The sequence below is a fragment of the Culex quinquefasciatus genome, chromosome 3, assembly GCF_015732765.1.
Source record: "Culex quinquefasciatus strain JHB chromosome 3, VPISU_Cqui_1.0_pri_paternal, whole genome shotgun sequence".
In the NCBI taxonomy this organism is placed as follows: domain Eukaryota; kingdom Metazoa; phylum Arthropoda; class Insecta; order Diptera; family Culicidae; genus Culex; species Culex quinquefasciatus.
The window spans coordinates 106,296,379-106,311,644 of NC_051863.1; the positions used below are offsets into that span (position 1 = coordinate 106,296,379).

A 15,266-nucleotide genomic window follows, 5' to 3' on the forward strand; every position below is an offset into this window, starting at 1 on the left:
GATGAGTGGTCCAAGTTGAGCCGTTGTAAATCCAGGGGCGTTGAAGTCCCAGCATACAGAGCTCCCAAGTTTGCCGATGCAACTCCACCTTCTCCGGTGTCAGATGGTCTTGAACCAGAACAAATTTGTTCTGCGATCGGATGTTGAGCTCCGCCGGAGTTACAGGCCTCTTGAGAGCACGCACGCAGCCGATGAACCTTTGCTTGTCCTGAACCCGCCAAAACTTGACCAGGACAGCGTCAGTTCGCTTATTCTGCTTGAAAACTAGCGGCCGCACTTCCTCCACGTCCTTGGATTCCTCGAAGCCAACCAGCTTGCAAACCTTGGTGAAGGCTTCCAGATGTTTCTTGGGCTGCTCCAGTTTGAATCCCTTGATGAGGACTTCCTTCTAAAGCTGCGCCTGCTTCAGATCTACCACTTCCTGCTTTCCACCGTGACGGCGTCAACGCGCTGAGACAGCTTCAGCAACTTCGTCAGGAGATCCTTGTTAAGTTTCTCCAACGAGTCTAGCTTGGCCAGCTTAGCGTTGATCTCCTCGAGCTGCTGCGAGATGTTCGAATTTTGATCCGCTGCTGCTTTGTTTTCCTTCGAGGACTTGGACGTTTGAGAGCTGCCGACCGGACATCCTAACCTCAACTCTTCGCCAGTGAGACGATTGGAAAAGCAAGAACTTTCCCACCGAAATGGGCCGCTACAGACGAACCTTCAACAGTCCCGGGACCGCAAACTCCTCAATAGCCGGAATACCGAAAAAGAAGCGAGAAAACGCACGTTAATTATTAAATAATGCGAAATTTCGCGGACGTAAACAATTCTCAACTTTCCTGTGTCAGTGCACGGAGAAAAAAGAGTTCCCAAAATCGTGAACAAGCGTTCATGAAAATGAGAAAAAAAAGTGTTCAAATCCCATGGTACGATTTTGAAAAACGTACCATGAAATTTGAACACTTTGTTCGTGGTTCCCATTGTCATGAACGCTTGTTCACGATTTTAGGAACTCTTTTTTCTCCGTGTGTTGCCAGGGATATATCCTTTCCTCAGTAAGGTGAGGAAGGCAAAAATGATCAGTACCAACAATTGACAAGCCATAATATTCAATAAAATATTTCTATATTTGTTTACTTCATGATACCCTTGACACTCAGCAGAACGATGCACGTGAATATGAAGTTGTATTATATTTGACTTGCTCACACGAGTGTGTGCTTCCGCGTCAACGCGTCGTGGCGTTGAATCAAACTCAATTAGTCAAGCTCAATGATAGCGGGACAATATTGTAGCGTTACTTAACGTTATAATAATATTACTGAACGACGAATCAAAGTTTATAAAAAAATACTACATTGGGTCTGGGGAATGAAATTGGGTCATGGCGGTAGTAAAAGTAAACTATGGTGAAATTACACCTCGGAATGGTTTTATCTTTTGTTGTCATAAAAGTAGTAATATTACGCCATCTTTTTTTACACCATAAATAAATAACTTTTGTCAGCATTAAAAAATAGTAGTACATAGAGTACATAGTCCTAAATCCTAAATTTACCCCATGCCCATTTTGTCTTGCAGTCACGCTTGCCCCCTACATCCAGGGCCTGTCAAGTTTCATAGGGATTAGTCTCATTTAATCAAATTTTAACTGATCTTTTACTTTTGGTTTACAATTTTATTGTTGCTTAAATAATCTTTTAGTTCATTTTTTTCTTCCTTTTAACTACACTTCCGGTAGAAAATATCCCTCGAACAGCCCGCCTTATCCCAATTACCACCAACAGTGCCACTAATACTACGAGCAATTTCACATCGTACAGTTCACTTTTCCACGGACCCAGCCGAACCGTAGGTGACCGGATGGTTTCCGCATTTGAGTGCCTCAAACACCAATCGATCCACCAGAGAGCTCGTTCAAGAGGCCTTTCCGGTTGATCACGAAACAGAGCCGATCTCGCCTTCATTCGTACTCGATAACCATCGTCTTCGAGAACCTTCCGAATAGTGGCCACAATCTTGTCAGTGCTCACTGTCCAAATGACCAACCGTTCGGCGACCCCAGCCTGGAGGGATTTTTCGAGGTTCTGAAACGATAAATGTCTGTGTTACTTGTTGTTTTAATCATAAAAAGGGGAAAAGTTACGCGGTACTGATCCGCAAAGAAAGGAATTCCAACCATGGGAACTCCATGCCAGGAGGCCTCATGCGTGCTCAGCAAACCCGAGTGCGAGATAAATAGTTTAATCTTCGGTTGAGCCAAAATATCGTTCTGTGGTAAAAACTTTTTAATCATTAAATTGTTTGGCACACGATGATTCTTCAGATCTGTTTCAAACTTCCACAGGAAATTGTACTCCGGAAACTGTCGAATTGCTTCCAAAACATGGAAATCCGCTCATCGCTGAGGTCTGAACTCCGGACGTTGGTGCCCAAAGAAAACAGAATTGCTCCCTTGCATCCGGAATCGATAAACTTTTTGATGTGCTCGGGTAATGGTTTCGGCTCCATGATCTGCAGCCCACCAACCATAACCATGTTCTGGGGTATCGGCTCTGGGAAGTCAACTGAATGGTGGGAATTGACCATCACGAGCATTGTTTTCTCTTGTAAACTTCCGATATAAGGTATTTTGTTAAAGGCAGGAATCTGGCGGATTTGATTGTCTAATGCCGGAAGGTAAACGAAGGTACGATAGCTATTTGGAGATGAAATATGATTAGTATGGATTAGGGGGAGGGGGGGGGGCTCGTTTGTGTTTTAGAATAAATAAATTCTTACAAGTAATCCGCTGCATAGATGAACGCATTTTCCAATCTTTGCAAAAATGTCATATCACTACCATAGTTGAGTGTATAGTATGGGATGTACGCCGGGTACTTGTGTCCACCGATCAGATCGTCAGTGTAAGGAGGATTGTTAAACGCTGATACTCCAACTAGTGGTGGTTGTCCGAACTTGTGAAACAACCCCAAAATGCAAGGACCAAAAGTGAAATCATACAGCACCAAATCGAACTTGAAGTCGTTCGGATAGCTCAGGATCTGCTTCAATCCCTTCGATCTCAACGATCCTCCACACGATGCCATTCCATAGTCGTAAAAAGTCAGCATACTTTTCACCAAGCCTTCCTGGGCCATTTCGAACAAATCAATGGCGGAATCTCCTTCGTGCACTGCTTGGTACGTTTCTTCTAAGTGAATGTAAGTCAAGTTCACCTTCTGTACCTTTTCCACATCCGCCGACACGATTGTAAGATTGTACCCCTTTGCAGCCAACGCCTCCATCAGCACACGGTTCCAAATGTGGTGGCTGTAACTTGCCACCGACATCAAGCAAAGGATATTCGTCCCTTCACTGGGACTGAATACCGTTAAAGCCAAAACGAGATATTCCACGATTCGTCCCATCGTGCCGTTTAATTAATGAACTTTGTTTGAAAACTTCTTCCCTGTCTTCCGACTTTCCGTGAACGATGCGAATGTTGAATACGAACTAGTACAACTAGTCCTCCTGTGCCTGGAGAACTATCTACAAACTTTAACCCCACCTTAATATGGTTGACCATTTGCTGATAATATATTTCAAACACTCATTATAAATAGCAATTGAGAGCTGGTCGCGAATGAAAAAGGAAACACACTATGTCACTTGTAACCTGCAGCAGTAGGTCTAGCAGCTTTGGTTTACTTTTAAATTTTATTAGAATGTTTGATTTTTTTTAACTGCACATCAAACGGGAGTTTTTTTTAGAAAAAAAAAAACGAAGTTGACTTTATAGCTGTCGGCCACCATTGCTAGTAGCAACCACTAGTGTCTTCCTTTTATCTACAAGGACTTCGCCGCCCTGGGCTCCTAAGTGTATGAAAGTATGGCACGGAGCGACGGCGCCGAATACTCATATTTACACAAAGAATTTTAGAGCGCCCGCCGCGGGATTCGAACCTGCGACCTCTGGATTGTGAGTCCAGTGCGCGGTCCGATTGATCCACACGGGCGGGAGTTTTTTTTTAGATGTGCGTTGAATCAGGTGCAACATCTTCAAAATAACATTTGATAAACAAAGTCCTATCATCCGTGGCATCGCTTAAAAGTTCCAGCGATTCAAACTCAACCAGCTAGCAGAAAGATAGAGACGATAGTTTGTACCAAGTTTGTACTGAACATATATCATCTACCCGGTTGATAACGACTTATTCAATTGAGCAGTTCTCTACGGAATCGGTCTTTTTTCTTTAATTTTTTGTATTTTTTGTATTTTTAATCCGGCTGAAACTTTTTTGGTGCCTTCGATATGCCCAAGGAAACCATTTTGCATCATTAGTTCGTTCATATAATTTTCCATACAAATTCGGGAGGTGTCCATACAAAAATGATATGCAAAAATTTCAAAAATCTGTATTTTTTGAAGGATTTTTTTGATCGATTTGGTGTCCTCGGCAAAGTTGTTGGTATGGATATGGACTACACTAAAAATTGATACACGGTATAAACAAAATTTGGTGATTTTTAATTTCACTTTTTGTCACTAAAACTTAATTTGCAAAAAAACACTATTTTTCTGATATGTTTTAGAGGACTTTTCAGAAATTTCCAGAATGGGCAAAAAATCTTTAACCGAGTTATGATTTTTTGAATTAACACAGATTTAAAAAAAAATCGAAATATTGGTCCCAAAAATTGTTCAACTTCATTTTTTAATGTAAAAAACGAATTTGCAATCAAAAAGTACTTGTGTGAAATTTTGATAAAGTGTACCGTTTGCAAGTTATAGCCATTTTTAGGTAACTTTTTGAAAATAGTCGCAGTTATTCTTTTTGCCTTCCTCACCTTACTTAGGAAAGGCTATAAAATCACTCGGATATTAAACTTCTTAATTTGACGTCCTAAACCCACCTTCATGTATACCTAATAGGATGTAACAAAAATGACTTTTTGGCGGGCATTCAAGGGTTTGTTCCGGTGGGCATACTAAGCCCAAATCCAAAATATGAGCTTGATTGGACGTAACAGGAGCTGGCGCTCCGGCCTTCAATTTTAAATGGGATTTAACCCGTAAAAAAAGATTTTTTCAAAAATGTCACTTTTTGAGGCATTTTGGCCACTGTAGCGTTTATTTTCAACATCATTGGCGTGTAGGCCAGATCCTTGCGCATCTTTTGGTATATATAACATTGAAATTTGGAGTACCCTGGAGCTCGGTACAGACCTTCAAAGTTTGGCATTTTTTCGAAAAATCGGTCCCGGCAAAGATATGCGTCGCGCCTCGCGACGCCCTAGACGCCATTTGATTTTGCCGGGGCCGATTTTTCGAAAAATGCCAAACTTTGAAGGTCTGTACCGAGCTCCAGAGTGCTCCAAATTTCAATGTTATATATACTAAAGATGCGCAAAAAGTGACATTTTTGAAAAATCTTTTTTTACGGGTTAAATCCCATTTAAAATTGAAGGCCGGAGCGCCAACTCCTGTTACGTCCAATCAAGCTCATATTTTGGATTTGGGCTTAGTATGCCCACCGGAACAAACCCTTGAATGCCCGCCAAAAAGTCATTTTTGTTACACTCTAATACCTATCGACTCAGAATCAAATTCTGAGCAAATGCCTGTGTGTGTGGTGGGATGTTGATCAAAAAATTGTCACTCGATTATCTCGACATTCGCTGAACCGATTTTGTCCGATTTGGCCTCATTCGATCCATCTTGGGGTCCCATAAGTCGCTATTAAAAATTATGCAGTTTAGTTAATTACTTTAAAAGTTATGCTAAAAAACGATTTTAACAAAGTCCGGAAGATTGTAAAAAGGGTGGTTTTTGTAAGAAAACCCGTCATGCTATACGTTTTCAGAAATGTATTTAAAAGACCTTTCCAACGCGTCTAGGACATTGAAGATCTGACAACCCTATCAGAAGTTATAAGCACTTAAGTGTTATTTACGCACTTTTTGCATTTTGGATAGATGTGAGGAAGGCGTCAACCACCGGGTGGATTAAGTAACGTTTTTTTATTAGTGCCCATGTTTGCCCACTTTTGAAAAAAATATTTTTGAATAGCTGAGAAAATTATCTATATTTTGCTTTTTGAACTTTGTCCATACGACCCTTAGTTGCAAGAAATTTGAATTTTATAAGTCTCACCCAAACAACCCACCATTTTCTAAAGTGAAATATGAAACATTCGTGAAATTTTCCGATCTTTTCGAAAACAATATTTTTAATAATTTAAAATCAAGACTGACATTTCAAAAGGGCGTAATATTGAATGTTTTCTCAGCTATTCAAAGCTATTTCAAAAATGGGCAAACATGGGCACTAGTTAAAAAAAAAGAATAACTGCGACTATTTTCAAAAAAGTTACCTAAAAATGGCTATAACTTGCAAATGGTGCACTTTATCAAAATTTCACTGAAGTACTTTTTGATTGCAAATTTGATTTTACATCGAATAATGATATTGAAAAAATTATGCGGCCAATATTTCGATTTTTTTTAATCTGTATTGATTCAAAAAATCATAACTTGGTCAAAGATTTTTTGCCCATTCTGGAAATTTCTGAAAAAATGTCCTCTAAAACATATCAGAAAAAAATTGTGTTTTTTTTTTTTTGCAAATCAAGTTTTAGTGACAAAACCTGAAATTAAAAATCACCTTATTTTTTTATACCGTGTATCATTTTTTTTTCAGTGTAGTCTATATCCATACCAACAATTTTGCTAAAGACATTGATCAAAAACCTCCTTCAAATGATACAGATTTTTGAATTTTCACATATCATTTTCGTATGGACACCTGCCAAATTTGTATGGAAAATTATATGAACGAACTAATGATGCAAAATGGCTTTTTTGGGCATACCGAAGGCATCAAAAAAGTTTCAGCCGGATTAAAAAATACAAAAAAAATCGAATGACCGAAATCTCAGAGAATTGCTCAATTGTATTGGGCGTCATCCATAAAGTATGTCACGCTCTAGGGAGGAGGGGGGTCTGAGCAAGTATGACATTGCGTGTTGTAAGTATAGGAAAAGCGTGACAAAGGGGTGGAGGGGTGGGGGGGTAAATTTTGGCTGATTTTAGCGTGACGTACTTTATGGATGAAGCCTTGTGCGAACAATAGGGTTGATCAAATTTGACTTTTCGTTGTCTATTACATGACTGAATTGTATGGGTATAAGCCCAATAGGATTAAAACTAAAGTTGCCCAAGTTAATTACATTTTTCAAACGATTTGGAGAAGAAAATTGTTTAGATACAGCAATTTAAGCTTTTGGCTATTTTTCAATTAAAATTGTACTTGACATGGCCTGCTCAAGTATTCGTCAAATCAGGTCATATTCGGGGCCACCTTAGTGGAGAGAACCTTACTAGACTCGGTCGTTGAAATCCATAACTATTGCTACCGATTATAAATGTGGCGATCACAAAATAAGACTAATGAACACGTCTAATTTTTTACTCTCGAAGCTGTAAAATTTTATTTCACTGAATCAACAAATAATAACTAAATTTCTAAAATGTTTAAATGTCGGAATGTTGTATTTTAGTTATTTTTTATCTTCCTTTCAACTACACTTCCGCTCAAAAACAAACCTCGAAGAGTCCTCCTTATCCCAACTACCACCAACAGTGTCACTAGCAATAGGAATAATTTCACATCGTACAGTTCACTTTTCCACGGGCCCAGACGGACTGTTGGCGACCGGATTGTTTCCGCATTTGGGTGCCTCAAACACCAATCGATCCACCAGAGAGCTCGCTCGAGAGGTTTTTCCGGTTGATCTCGAAACAGAGCAGATTTGACCCTCATTCGTACCCGATAACCATCGTCTTCAAGGACCTTCCGAATAGTGGCCACAATCTTTTCGGTGCTTACCGTCCAAATGACCAACCGTTCGGCGACCCCAGCCTGGAGGGATTTTTCGAGGTTCTGAAACGATAAATGTTTGTGTTACTTGAACATATACCCTTTAGAGAATGGTCTTACGCGATACTGATCGGCAATGAACGGAATTCCAACCATGGGAACACCATGCCAGGTGGCCTCGTGAGTGCTCAGCAAACCCGCGTGCGTAATAAAAAGCTTAATCTTTGGTTGAGCAAGAATGTCGTTCTGTGGTAAAAATTTCTTGACCATAAGGTTTTTGGGCACACGATGGTTCTTCAAGTCTGCTTCAAACTTCCACAGGAAATTGAACTCCGGAAACTGTCGAATTGCTTCCAAAAACATGGAAATCCGCTCATCGCCGAGGTCTGAGCTCAGAACGTTGGTGCCCAAAGAAAACAGAACTGCTCCCTTGCGTCCGGAATCGATAAACTTTTTGATGTCCTCGGGTAATGGTTTCGGCTCCATGATCTGCAGCCCACCAACCATAACCATGTTCTGGGGTATCGGCTCTGGGAAGTCAACTGAATGGTGGGAATTGACCATCACGAGCATTGTTTTCTCTTGTAAACTTCCAACATAAGGCATGTTCTTGAATGCAGGAATCTGACGAATTTGCTTGTCTGTTGCTGGTAGGAAGACGTAGGTGCGATAGCTATTACGCGAAATAGATAATATAGTGATTATTATGCTGTGAAAATTTAAATAAAATATATAGTTTAATCCTGATTGTCGGCGTTTTACGTGTGTATGGGATTTGTTATGGGAAGAATAACATTATTGTGTTAATTCAAACCCTTCAACTACATGAGAACCCGCAAAAATTGCATCATGTAAAATAAACTACAGTCATCCCACATATTCGGAACACTTTTGTGGTAATTTGTCGCTAGGATGCAAAATGCAACTTTTCTGTCGCTATTTTTAGGACCTTTATTTGCTATTTAACTTGTAAAAATAGTATTTATTGAACAAAATCTCATTTCAAGACTATTTGATCCAGAGCAGCAAAACTCTGCCTCCAAATTGTCTGTTCCATAATTTTGGGATGTTATTGTGCCTCCCACAATTGTGGAAACCCTGAATTTAATTGATATTTTCATAAAAAAGTTATCAGAGCATGTTTAAAACATCACTAAGCTTGAGTTTTATTGGCTTCAGAGTGTGAAGTCTTTTTTTTTTGTAAAAAATATGTACTACTGGAGAAAATAAAAGTTTGCCGATTTTTCGAAAAAATGCCAAACTTTGAAGGTCTGTACCGAGCTCCGGGGTGCTCCACTTCAATGTTATATATACCAAAAGGATCTGGCCTACACGCCAGTGATGTTTTTGGTAAACGCTTCAGTGGCCAAAATGCCTCAAAAATTGTCATTTTTGAAAAAATCTTTTTTTACGGGTTAAATCCCATTTAAAATTGAAGGGTGGAGCGCCAGCTCCTGTTACGTCCAATCAAGCTCATATTTTGGATTTGGGTTCAGTATGCCCACCGGAACAAACCCCTGAATGCCCGCCAAAAAGTCATTTTTGTTACACTCTAATGTACAGCCGGTCTTTACATCAAACGAAAGATCGCAAGAACGGCTTTTCAATCAAGGAAAAAGCAAATCATTATGTTCAATTATTAATTTTCTATGATTTGTAAAACATTGGCAGATCTGTTTTTTTTTTTTTTTTGATTTAGATTGTTCAAATTCTCATTTACAGGAGGGCAAAATGAATTAACATTTCATGTCAGTTTGTTCTGTTTTATAATTTTTAACACGCTAAATAAAACAAATTCAATACTTACAAATAGTCTGCTGCATAAATGAACGCATTTTCCAATCTTTGCAAAAATGTCATGTAACTATCATAGTTGAGCGTATAGTATGGAATGTACGCCGGATACTTGTGTCCACCGATCAGATCGTAAGTGTAAGGAGGAATATTAAACGCTGTTACTCCAACTAGTGGCGGTTGTCCGAACTTGTGAAACAATCCCAAAATGCAAGGACCAAGCGTGAAATCATACAGCACCAAATCGAACTTGAAGTCGTCCGGGTAGCTCAGAATTTGACCCAGTCCCTTCGATCTCAACGAACCTTCACACGACGCAATTCCATAATCATAAAATGTTCGCATACTTTTCACCAAGCCCTCCTGGGCCATCTCGTACAAATCAATGGCGGAATCTCCTTCGTGGACTGCATGATACGTTTCTTCCAAGTGGATGTAAGTCATGTTCACCTTCTGGACCTTTTCCACATCCGCCGACACGATTGTAAGATTGTATCCTTTCGTAGCTAACGCCTCCATCAGCACACGGTTCCAAATGTGGTGGCTGTAACTTGCCACAGACATCAAGCAAAGGATATTCGTCCCACCAGCGAAGGAACTTAAAACGGCCAATGCCGCAACGAGGTATTCTACTATGCGTCCCATCGTGCCAATTGCTGAATGAACAGTGCATCAAAATTTCTACCGTTGTTCCGTACTGCCCAGATGATAGAAGAGGGTGGGTTATTGTGATACTTTTTTAGTTGCACCTAATGATGCACAATTGAACTAAGCACTAACGAGCCACAAGCCACCCTATAGCAATTCACTAACTGATAATATAATAGACACATTAGAAGACTGCAATTGAGAGCTAGACACGAATGAAACACATGCGTCATGGTTTAGCACTTTGAACAAACTGCAACAAATATTAGTGACTGAAGTGAATGTCTATTTTTATATTTATAATTTGAATACGGGAGCGAATGGCCCATACGGTTAACGTTCCCCTAATAAAATCAAGTTCGTTAAAGATGAAACATCTTAACATGCTGACTCTCCATTTGAAAAATAGCATAAGCATTATATTCATTATGGATATATCTACAACTAACTTCAACTAGAACCATTCAGCGATAACTGATACACTCAAATCTTGAAACTGTTTAAAAAAAAAACTAATTGCGGCCTGTACAATTGTTAGAGCACAGTTTGAAATTTTCTTGGTTTTAATCACGTAAAGAAACAGTTCCGGAGCTTTTTTTTTTTGAAAAGATCCAATAAACCAAATTTCCAGTTTTTGCTTTTTGGGTGTTTTTGAAACCGCCTCGCGTCAGGAGTATTAACAAACACCCAAAAAGCAAAACTGAAAATTTGGTTCATTGGACCATTAAAAAAAACTCCATAGATTATCTTTACATTTTCTAAGCAATGCAACTTATGGAAGCCAGGTATTTAATTCTGCCAGTCATAATATATACTATAAATGTACTTATGGAGGACGTCGATCTATCAAATTGACAACGATTAGGTAAAAATTCTACTCACGTGCTTCATAAACTGGCCTCATTAGCCTCATGCAGCAGCAAAACTCCGTTGCAATTTTATCCGGTGTTCATTTGCTAAACATGTGCATTACTGCAAACATTGTAGTAGTACTGTTGTCAGTACTGGTCGGACCCACCCTTGGGGCCAACATCTTGTGTCTAACGCCAGTTCCTAGTCCCAGCCACCACATCTGGTAAGTTGTGAACCCCAAGTCTAGTACGAGTTCAATTTTAAAACCCAGTGTATCAAACCATCAGGAACCGAGCATGGATGGAAGCCCTGGCAGCCCGAGGACACAACTTGACCATCGTATCGGCCGACGTGGAACAGGCAGCGAGTCCCAACATGACTTACATCCATCTGGAGCAGGCGTACTCGTTCCTGGCCGAAGCCCTAGACCTGTACGAAATGGCCAACGCGAACGCCTTCGGTGGAGCTCGCAGTGTCTACGCTTGGGGCTTTGGCATGTGCAAGGGAGTGTTGAGTTCACGAGGGATGGACCAGATCATGAGCTATCCGGATAGTTTCCGCGTTGATTTGGTGGTCGCCGATGTAACTCTGGGGCCGTGTATGTTCGGGTTGCTTCGAAAATTTGGCAATCCACCGGTAGTGGGTGTGACCGCGTACAACAACCCGTCGTTCACCACGGACTTTGTCGGGGGCCACAAACATCCGTCCTACGTTCCGTACGTGATGCTAAACTACGATCATGACATGAGTTTTTTCGAGCGAATGTACAACTACATCGTTTACAGCTACGATCATTAGTGAGTATCGCTTGGCAGACAATAGTTGGTATACTGTGACGAAATCAATATTTCCGAATAATTCTCGTAAATATCAGTACCATCATCTGAGGCGTTTCAGAAAAAAAACTGAATCTAGTTTAATCGAAATCACTCAAAAATACCAAAATATTGCGCTAGGACCAGCCACAAACCAAGTGGACACTTTTTTGGAAATCTCAAACAACGATTTGTTGTTGTTGTAGCGCAAGAGTAGGGGAGAGTGGGGAGACTTGATCCCCGGGGACACTTGATCCCAAGCCTGTATCTCGTCAGCATGTGGGTAAAACAATTAGCTTTGTTCTAGAAATTGGTGCGAAATTAACTAAAACTCATTGTAGAAAACAAAGAAAAAAAATTAAAAATGTTAAGATTTAGTTACACACATTTTTCTAAAATGAGCTGCAAAAAACTTAAAAGAGATATTTTTTTCTTTTTTTGATATGCATAGAAAACACTTGAAAATTATTAAAAAAAATATTTTTTATATATGAATTGTTTGATAAACTTATCAACTCAAAAACCCTTACGCATTTGATGTTCAATTTATCGTCATACTATTTTTACAATCAATTGTTTAAAAAAGTGCGTTTTGGGAGACTTGATCCCTGCATTTTTACAGTCACTGGATTCAGCCTCAAGATTAATTAATTGGGCTGGGTTTTCATACATAGTTTCCTTTAGTATAGTTGTCCATAACTTACTGCAGTTTGAACCTTTTTTCAAAAGTTTTGTAAACAAAAATTTCCAGCTTTTGTAAACATGCTTAATTATGGTCTAACAAATAATATTTTTGGTTTTTCAATATTTTACATACTAAACTTGTTATATTTTGAACACAAACGTACAGGTTTTATGTGAAATTGCTGCAATTTATAGAAAATTAAAAGTTTGGATGAATAAGAAACATTTTTCTTAAGATTTCTTCAAAATGTTGAAAGGGGGACCAAGTTACCCCTAACATTTTTAAAATGCCGGTTTAAAATATTTTTTTTAAACGCTTGGCATGACTCGAAGAGTTCATCTGATGAAATACCCTTACTAACCAAACATAGATGAATGTTTAAGCTTTCAATTCATGCAAAAAGTTTATCGTTTTGTGAGAAATTGACAGAGTTATGTGCGATACAAAAAAAGGGGATCAAGTCTCCCCACTCTCCCCTACTCGCCAAATAGTACTTTCCTCTTGTTTCTTTTCGAAAGGATTATCCGCATGGACTTTAACTTTGGGTGTACAACATTTAAATCATCAATTCATATCAATTTGGTGGAGCTATTGATACCGTAAAAACAAGGAAGAATTCCGATTTTAGGACCATTTTTTCGTATATTGCACCACTTCAAAGTTTCCCATTTTTCACTTAACTCCCATTTTTCACTCTCTACAAATCGTTGACGATTGATACGGAATTCACATTGAAGGAAATTAAACGTCTATTTTTTAATTAAAAATTGTGTTTAGTTTTTGTTGCGCAAATGAAAACATATTGCTTGATTTTGACATTGTCAGCATCGTGTTTCTGAGATTTTTCTCTTTTTTGTGGGATTGTCGGAATTTTTAGGATGTAGAAATTAGCTAAGCAGCGAACCGCCTTAATTCTCCATATAAACTTTAAAAAAATCGACCCTGTCTAAAAAAAATTGAAAAAGTCACTGCTTAGTGCTTATGCTTCTGGGGACCACAAAGTTCTTGCTTCTAAGAAACCATTCATCATGCAATGTTTTTCAGCTACCGCCACAACGTTTATCTCCCCAAAATTGACGAAATGATGCATCAATATTACAAATCAGAAAACATGGAAAGTGCCTTTGACTTGGAAAAACGGATTATGCTCCTGCTAGCAAACTACCACTTCTCGGTCGACTTTCCCGAGTCGGTTCCACCGAACCACGTTCCGGTCGGTGGACTTCAGGTTCGCACCAAGCCCAAACAACTACCAGTGGATCTCAAAACTTTCATCGAAGCAGGCCGGAAGGGTTCTGTTCTCTTTTCTTTGGGAACAAACGTGCAGAGCAGTGGACTTGGGAATCGACGATTCGGATGTTTTTGGATGTGTTTCGACAATTTCCACAGTACAACTTTTTGTGGAAGTTTGAAACAGAAATTGAGTGTGATCTTCCGAATAATGTGATGTTAAAGAAGTTTCTACCTCAAAATGATATTTTGGCACAATCAAACATCAGAGCATTTATCACGCACGGAGGAATGCTGAGTACGCACGAAGCCACGTGGCACGGCGTTCCGATGGTTGGAATTCCGTTCATTGCGGATCAATATCGGGTAAGAATCATTATTCGTCATGAATTGCAACTTTTACTAGCATTTACTCGATCTTTCAGAACCTTCACAAATCTGTTCGAGCTGGAGTGGCAATCAAACTGGATCATTCCGCATTGACTGCGGAAAAAGTTCGAACAGCTTTGGTGGACATTTTGGAAAATCCATCTTATCGACAGAACATGAAGCAACGATCCGCACTGTTCCGAGATCAACCAGAGCTGCCACTGAATCGTGCCGTATGGTGGATTGAATGGGCCCTACGTCATCCCAACTGCAAATCAATTCAATCCCCAAGCAAGTGGATGAGCTCGTGGACAAGTGAGCTGTACGATGTAAAGTGTACTTTGCTTTTCGGTTTCATTGTGGTTGTGTGGGTCTTGAAATCAGCGTTGATGAAGATTTTATCAGCGGAAACGAGGAAGCTCAGTGATAAGAAACGACAGTAGAACAGTGATGATGACGAGCAAAAAATCAAGCTTGGTTGATAGCGAAACACGTGAATTTAATCTAGCTGTAAACCACCCTTGTAAGAAAAGAAGATTAAATTTCAATTGACAATAACTTCATCATCATAGCCAAGCGAATAGTTGTAGAAAAAATATATTGTGAATAAAATATAATTGAACAATTTAAACCACTGAAAAATCTTTTTCCTACAATTCTAAATACGAAACGCTTGTTTGACCATTCGCTTTTGTGTAAAAATAATTAAGTACAGCTGCGATTGCTGCACCGCCGATCAAGCAATGACTTTTCACGTGTGTGTCTATCACGCTACTTAGAATGCAATACAACCAATCTCAGTCAACTGCACCGTCTTTTTGTGTCGTTAATGGTGTTGGTCACTCGATTCAAAATCATAAATCAAACACGATAAACGTATTTGATACGACGAAAAGCACATTGATACATAATTGTATTCTGACATTCTTTCAATGGTATGCTGTTATGCTAACATTTTTTCAATTTTAGGATATCAAGTAAAAAGGAAAAAAAAATAAAAGCAACCTGATTTCAATCTCAAAAAAAA

The 15,266-nt window shown here is 39.3% G+C and overlaps 3 protein-coding genes across 3 annotated transcripts; 1 reads left to right on the top strand and 2 right to left on the bottom strand.

Annotated features, from left to right (window-relative positions):
• Positions 1 to 1,646: 1,646 nt before the first annotated feature.
• On the bottom strand, positions 1,647 to 3,583 carry LOC119770851 (UDP-glucosyltransferase 2-like). The gene is given in 4 exon segments (XM_038266439.1): positions 1,647 to 2,072; positions 2,132 to 2,367; positions 2,370 to 2,683; positions 2,767 to 3,583. Coding segments are annotated over 4 exon segments (1,566 nt in total). The 5' UTR covers positions 3,396 to 3,583; the 3' UTR covers positions 1,647 to 1,685.
• A 3,847-nt stretch (positions 3,584 to 7,430) lies between these two features.
• Positions 7,431 to 10,440, bottom strand: LOC6030812 (UDP-glucosyltransferase 2). The gene is made up of 3 exons (XM_001841652.2): positions 9,654 to 10,440; positions 7,967 to 8,519; positions 7,431 to 7,909 (listed from the first exon to the last, which is right to left on the bottom strand). Exons 1-3 carry the CDS (start codon positions 10,283 to 10,285, stop codon positions 7,523 to 7,525), a joined length of 1,572 nt encoding a protein of 523 aa, XP_001841704.2. The 5' UTR covers positions 10,286 to 10,440; the 3' UTR covers positions 7,431 to 7,522.
• Positions 10,441 to 11,184: 744 nt separating this feature from the next.
• Positions 11,185 to 14,877, top strand: LOC6030822 (UDP-glucosyltransferase 2). Its single transcript, XM_001841651.2, is given in 5 exon segments — positions 11,185 to 11,363; positions 11,428 to 11,937; positions 13,685 to 13,989; positions 13,992 to 14,236; positions 14,296 to 14,877. Coding segments are annotated over 5 exon segments (1,611 nt in total). The 5' UTR covers positions 11,185 to 11,199; the 3' UTR covers positions 14,683 to 14,877.
• Positions 14,878 to 15,266: the final 389 nt, after the last annotated feature.